We start from the raw sequence: 7,227 nt of genomic DNA, 5'->3' as shown, positions 1-7,227 counted from the left end.
TCGCTTGGGCACGATTGGCTCTGCCATAAGGGGCCATCGTCAAGAATAAAAATAAACTTTCGGGCGAAAGCAATAGGCACCCCTAATCGGGGGCCTAAAAAGACAAAACTTTCGGGCGAAAGCAATAGGCACCGCTAATCGCGGGCCTAAAAAAATCATCCAGCGCAAAGGCGCCAGCAGACACCTCACCTCAAACCCCTCGCCTCTCCCCTAAATCCCCTTCGCCTCTCTGGACAAGCAGAACCCTCACGTCTATGGTGTGAGTGCGTGTGTGAGAGAGAGAGAGAGAGAGAGAGTGTGTGTATGTGTGTGTGTTTGAGTCTTATATGGGACCAGTTTGTCTGCCAACCGTCCCTGGCCACTCAATTGGACGGCCAAGCGGCCAAAATGCACTGCTCGGAAAATCTTGTCTTGACTTGAAAGAGCCAGAATCTGAATCTAGGGTATATGAAATCATGCCAAGATAATGCGTGTCGGTGGTAGTTCAAAAGATAAGAACATTATTATTTTTCCCTCTTTCTCTCTCTCCGATATTTTTTTTTTCCGTACACATCATAGGCTATTGTGTTGGCGTTGGTTGGCTGCAGAGAATATAAAACTGATTATCTTTGTCGTCATCGCTTCTGCGGGCGTAAAATATTTGCCTCCATACGAAAACAATCGAGATGGTGCGCGCTTATCGCGTTGGTTGGTGGTGCGGCCGCTTCCCCGCACCGCGTGTCGCTTCCAATAGGCCTGCCCTGCCCCGCCCCGCCTAGAGCCGAGGCCCGGCTGGACCCCAGCGCAGCCTAGCGGGCGCAGCGGAGCCCGCACCTGTTTGCTAACCCACTTGCTTATCGGTGTTGTTGTGCGGGGCGGGGCCGAGCAGAGGCGATCTGGCCTGCAGGGGGAAGCGCGGAGACGGACCGCCCACACAGGAGGACCTGCCTGCCTGCTGGACGATCGGCTGATGGCTGATCGGTCACTTTGTTTGGCTCCTTGCCGTCACTCCGTCAGTCCCGAACCTTTCGCAACCCTTTGCCGCCGCGCCCAGACTTCTAGAAGCCGCGTGGCGTGGCGTGGCGCGGCGGCGTGTCGCGACTCAGATTATTAGGCTGGTGTGGTGTCGGGTCGTCGCCCCGGGCGGCGGCGGCTGCGCGGCGGCGGTGGTGGGTGAGGCAGGCGGCATTGTCTAAGTGCTCCCTGCTGAACCTTGCACTCTGCGGGCTATCTGTCTGAACGGGTCGGTGTCTGCACCTTATATATCTCCGGCGGGCGGGTGAGCCACGCGGGGGGCTGCGGGGCGGCCCTGCCACCCCTACCCCTCTCTAGTCGGCCACGTGCCGGAAGCGCGTCACGCCTGACCTCTGACCTCTCACCCGTACCCCGACCCTCACACCAGAGACAGCTTAACCGTTAGGGTCCGAGTCCCCTTCCCCTCCCCTAATTGCTATTTTTGTAATTACATGCCATGAGTCGTATGGGTGTACTGACGGTCGTGTTTCCTCCTCTGTTGCAGAACCCTTCCCAGACTGGTATGAAACGAAAACGGACCAGGCCATCTTCGACGAGCTGCCGTCGCCAACGCCCTCCCTGTCCAAGGATGAGGCGGGCTTGGCCTCGCGGCCGTTCGCCGGGCTGTGCATGCCGCCGGCAATGCCGCTGCCCATGACGGGAGCGCCGTACGCCGTGGCCGCCAACCCAGCTTACCCGACGCCAGCACCACCCGCCGCCGTCCTGGTGCCGCTCACCACCGTGCAGCAGCAGCAGCAGCAACTCCAGCCCGCGGTCGCGCTCCTGCACTTGCCCGTCAACCACCACCCGACGGCCGACTGCGGCCCGGGGCTCTTGACCACCATCCAGCCGCAAGCCGACACGCAGACGTTGCTCCAGGAGTTCGAGTTCGTCTTCGACAAGGTGGAGCGCCACGGCGGCGCCCTCACTCCCCCGCAAAGCCCCCCGCACCACATCGCCCAGCACTCCGTCTACTACCAGCAGCAGCCGGCCCCGCAGGTGCACCAGGAGCAGCACATCCAGCCCCTGCTGCACTTCCCGGACGTGCTTCAGACCCCACAGCAGCAGCAGCAGCTCATCCTTGAGGTGGACGAGATCGTCCGCAACCGCGTGCAGCAGGACGAGGAGGCCTCGTGGCTGGCGGCGCTCGCCCCGCCCAGCCCCTGCACCAGCTCCAGCAGCAGTAGCAGCAGCAGCAACTTCTCGTGCGCAGACTCGCCCGCGCCGGCCTCCCCCGAGACCGACGACCCCGAGTGGACCCCCGGACGCGCCCCCGGCAGCCCGACGCCGCCCACCAGCGCCGAGGCGTCACCCGCGCCCGGCAAGGCTCCCTCCAGGAAGCGCGGCCCCGCCAAGCGCAAGCCCTACTCCCACGACGTGCAAGACAAGCGCCTGCGCAAGAAGGAGCAGAACAAGAACGCCGCCACGCGCTACCGCATGAAGAAGAAGGCCGAGGTGGAGGAGATCTTGGGCGAGGAGAACGAGCTGATCCGCAAGAACGACGATCTGAAAGACAAGGTGAAGGACCTGTCCCAGGAGATCCGCTACCTCAAGAACCTGATGCGTGACGTCTTTCGCGCCAAAAACCTCATCAAATAGAGTCAAAGTACAAAATTATAACGCACCCGCGCGCGCCTTGTGCACGGGGACGCCGGGGGCCGGCCGCGCCAGCCGCGCCCCGGGGACCGCCTCGTCGGCCACCGCAGCTGACCCAGCCATGACACGGGCCGCGGGGCCTCAAGGCAGGCGTCGGCCGGCTCGCCGGCGTCCCCTCGTGTGATGAATTTCGGTTTCTTATCGCGCTACGCTTTAGAGTGACGAGACTCTTGTAGCTACCATGCCTTAATATTGCCCCCCCCCCTCCCCCAGTCTGAGAAGGATGTAAGTAAATGTAGTGGTTGAAGAGATCGGTAAAGGTATTGCTATTACTTTACCATGGGCTTGTTTTCATTAATTTATCTGTATTGCAAGTACTATGTATTAAGCTGTAATACCAAGTTTGTGTATTTAGCAGGATCCTAGTTGTTTATGTGCACTTAGTGCTTGGAGAGAGAAGATTTCTTTAATTGTTTTGATATTACTTTTCTTAGCTGTTAGGTGGAGACTTAAGCACCTGCTGGCTTTTTTCCTTTCAAAATTGAAACTGTGTGTCGATATAATTTTGTTATGAATTTTCTCTAATGAATTTTCCCTAATGAATTTTGAGATGCATACAATTTGGTTAAATGCTTGCTTTGCCACTCGTCCAAAAGCTGAGTCTCCAAATGTATTGGGTATGAGCAGATGGTGCTTGCAGTGTCTAGACCAAACTTATGACGGGCTCTGGCCCTGATGTTTTTCCCTTTGTTCGAACCACTGGAAGAACAATCTCCACATGCTTTGATGCATTTAATTATATAAGACAACATTCAGATAGAAAACATGTTCACACTTAATTTGAGTTGGTTTTGGATTGTATGATTTTTATTAATTGGAGGTTCAGGGCTTATCACTGCCTTGATTTCCTTTTCTTTTTCCACCTATATTATAATTTTATTGTTGCCTTATTCATTTTTATTTTATAAGGTAATCTATTTCTGTTTCCAGTACAACAAGCTGGCATACGGAGTACTAGTATGTATCTCGAGCCACTTATTTTATCTTTTTACTCTTGTTTCGAAAGTATTGTTTTGTATTCGCGTGGACATCTTGTAGAATAAATGTAGACATGATCAATTTCTCCGCTCTATTCATTTACATTAGCTCGTCCTTTTTTTATTAAACATAGACATCATGCAGTCACATTTTGGCCGGTTCAAATTTAAAGGAGAGAAAAAGGACAAAGTACAAGAAAATTTGTGCCGACGCAGTGGATTTTTCCCAAATACATCCGTGACCCCCGAGGGACACAATCGAGGCACAATAATGTGCTACCATTATCTCCTGCCTGCGTGATAGCTGCTGTCTGCCTGTGGGCTTACATCAGCGAAGGACTGGTGGTTACGGCAACGCTCGGCAAGGGCGCTCGCTTTTGCAGCGGGCCTGTTTACATCGAAAACTGGTAATTTCTCTCCGGAAACTGGAGGGGGCGAGACGCAGGAAACAGGAAAGAGGCGAGACTCGTCGCGACTAACGTGCTGAGCCGGAGGAGCCGGAGGCGGCGGTGTGCGAGGGGAATTTACTATAAAAATAAACGTACCCCGTTTTTGTCTTTTTCTATTTCGACGTTATTTTTTGGTGAGGGGGGGTCCATTAATTTCCCGATTTTTTTCTTGATTTTACGCGATTTTTTCCTGATTTTTAAATATTTTTAATGGGGTGGGGGGTGTACAATGATATTTCATTTTTTATTTTTTTTGATGAAGGAGCCTTGCGAGGCCGTGCTGCCGCTGGTGGTGCTTGAACCCGCGCAGCGCCGGGCCCACGCGGCCCTTGGGTCACCGGCGGGGTGAAGGAGCGCGGGGCGCGGGTGGGACAAGCTGACTTATCTGCGAAGCTGAAGGCGACTTTCGACTTTATCGCAAAGGCGACCCTCGGTGCGAGGCGCGTGCGCGCGCCCGCGCGGCCGCGGGCTGCAGGCCCCCGTCGTAGTCTTGACGTCGCGGAGCGCAGGGCCTCGGTGACGAGCCTCCCCACCGCCAAGACCGGGACGAGGGGAGGGGAGGGGAGTGTTGACGAGTGAAGCGCTCTCGCTGCGGACAATATCTATGCGGAATGCAGCGGCGATGACGTACGCGACACGCTGGTTTTCCCGCGACCCGCGACGTATAATAAGAAATAGTGTGTAAAACTCGGTAAAACTAGCCGTGGTGGTTAATCCAAGTTATTAACACTCGCCTGATGAGCGCCCGCAACGGTGACAGACAGCATCGCCATCGCCTTTCCTCTTTTTGTAACTTGTCCGTTCTCATAGTAAGTGACCTTTCGATCGAGGCTGCCTGGTGGAGAGAGGCAGAGATCACTGGCCGTTCCACAACTCTGCTGGCCTCGGCGTGCCTTACGCCTCCTGAACAACTCTTGGAAGCTGGATCGGTTCTAGGCCGGGCCCGCCTACCCCCATAGACGCTGTTGTTACGTTTCCGTTGTTCCCTAAGAAGCCGCCTAGGAGATAGGCAATCCCCTGCACAAAACCCCCTGTAAGTAAACAACCCACGTACACCCCCACCCCTTCGAGTCCTGTCCTACTACTCCTGACTACGGCCACTCCTGTGAGCTTCTTCTATGATTGAGATTTTGACCACCACGCGTTCGCCTTCCTCGCGATACTTCTTGTGTCACAGCTGGCGTGGCTGCATGCGGAAGGCGCAATGAGAAGCGACTTTGCGACGATCGTCTTGCTCTCACCCCTATAACATTTTTATGATACGCTATCAGCAGAGCAGAGGGAAATTTTTCAAACCTGCTGTCTGCAGAAGGGCGCCGAAAAAGTGGAGAGTAAAATGAAATACGAAGAAGCGGGTATGAGGCTATCCCGGTGCTGACATGTGGTTTAGTTTAGGACGCAAAATTCAACTTCTTACTGCATCGTGACACCCGATGACACCGCTCCGAAGGGCCTGGCTGCAGCGCGGAGCTGACGAGCTGACGAGGCCGCCGCGCTGGCGGCGAAGGCCGCGCTGCTGCTGGCGGCCGCTCTGCCTCCGATAGGGTCGCGGGGGTGGGGGGCAGCGGCGGGGTGGCGCGAGGTTAGGTGACATGGGCGGGCAGCTGGCCTAGATCTCAACGCGTTGCGCATAGACCCAGATTAGATCCGCGATCGAGTTTCCCTGTCTAGGCTGGACGCAGACGAGGCGAAGCCCTACTCATCGCGAACACAAAACAACCATGAGCAGACGCTCACATTTCGCCGCGCTTTACGGCGCGAGGTTTTGGTGGAAGAAAGTAGGTCATTCGGTCGCAGTTTGCGAGGTTTGCTCTGCATGCTTGCAGAATGTGCGCAGAGGGAATGAAATGAGCAAGGTTGCACGGCAGTGCGCGGTCCCCAACGAGCTGGTCAGAAAGAATCAAGGAGAAATCCGGGGAAAAGGTCAGAAAAAATCAGAACAATGAAGGGAAAAGTCGGTGTACAATTCAAAGTAAGTTACTCAGTCCGGGACCCCCGCGCCCTCGCCCGAGCCACCTGTTCGCGGGGCCCCCGGGGGTATCGCGCGGTGTCGCGGCCCAGACATACACCGTGCGCGAGCGGGCCGCACAAAGGGCGGGAGCGGACCTTGCGGAGCCGGGCACGAGAACATGAGGGGAGACTAAGTAAGTCGGAAGTCTTGAATCATGGAAACCTTTCCTTCAGTAAGGGGTCGTCCACATATTACGTCACGCTATTTTTGGCAGTTTTTGACCCCCCCCCCTCCCCCCACGTCACGCGGCTAACCTAACCTTCCAATGCTTTTGGTATAGGACCGTCACGCTAGCGTAGACCCCCCCTCCCCCCCAAACGCGTGACGTAATATGTGGACGACCCCTAACACTTATTCCAGACATTTTTGATTTCAATTCAAGAAAATAAAATCTTGAAAAATGTTTGTTCCGAGGGAAGATGTTTGTTACAGGTGAAATGGCGGAAAATAGCCAGCAGTACTACATCTTGAAACAAACAAAAACCACCCTGCAGGTCAGGGTTTAAATATTGACCTTGTCGGCCAAAGAATAATTGTCTAATTGAGGAATTCGATTTAGGATTCGATTTTTGGGGGTGCCCAATTATCAAGCCCCCCGAACCAACTCAAAGGACCGCTTTGCATCGCTTTCTTGTGCCTGCCGCCCCGCCCCCGCCCACCACCCCTTGTCGAGGGCCTCGGAGAAGGCGAGACGCCCACAGGGCTGGCCGCCCGCCACGCACAGCTGCTGGGCGGGCCGGCCTACCTCGCGCGTCGCAGGCGCTACCAATAGCTCAAGCACTTGTTCCAGCATCGCCCACACACTCTTACGGGATATTGAGATGGATGTATGCATGACCACTGTGGAGTCTTTTTGTGGGGGTATCTTTGACACCGTCATTGACACCCCAACAAACACAACTCCATTAATATATTTTTCTCAAGAAAATATTTATCTCGCCCTGATATTTTTATTTTCAGGCATCATGTGATTTCACTTTTCACCAGTGATTTGCGAACAAACACTTCCGCTCGCAGAACCCCCACAGACGCCTAAATGGGTCGACACACACTCACAGATTTATCCAAAAGCGAACCGAGCGGCGATGCGGAGGCGAGTTTGTCGCAGTGTCGCACTATGTGGCGTCGTTTGTGGCCCCGA

At 55.0% G+C, this 7,227-nt stretch overlaps 1 protein-coding gene across 1 annotated transcript in view; it reads left to right on the top strand.

Annotated features, from left to right (window-relative positions):
• LOC113207661 (mediator of RNA polymerase II transcription subunit 15) overlaps positions 1–3,708 on the top strand; it is a 13,067-nt gene extending 9,359 nt beyond the window's left edge. The window contains exon 4 of the mRNA XM_026424310.2: positions 1,499–3,708. Coding sequence (XP_026280095.1) covers positions 1,499–2,592 — 1,094 coding nt within the window. The 3' untranslated portion in view covers positions 2,593–3,708. The remainder of the gene's footprint in view (positions 1–1,498) is intronic.
• The last annotated feature ends 3,519 nt before the right edge of the window (positions 3,709–7,227 follow it).

This window comes from Frankliniella occidentalis, unplaced genomic scaffold (genome assembly GCF_000697945.3).
Source record: "Frankliniella occidentalis isolate FOCC.00 unplaced genomic scaffold, Focc_3.1 Scaffold114, whole genome shotgun sequence".
NCBI classification, from domain to species: domain Eukaryota; kingdom Metazoa; phylum Arthropoda; class Insecta; order Thysanoptera; family Thripidae; genus Frankliniella; species Frankliniella occidentalis.
The sequence above is the reverse complement of the archived record's forward strand: the minus strand, read 5'-3'. Positions and strand labels throughout refer to the sequence as shown.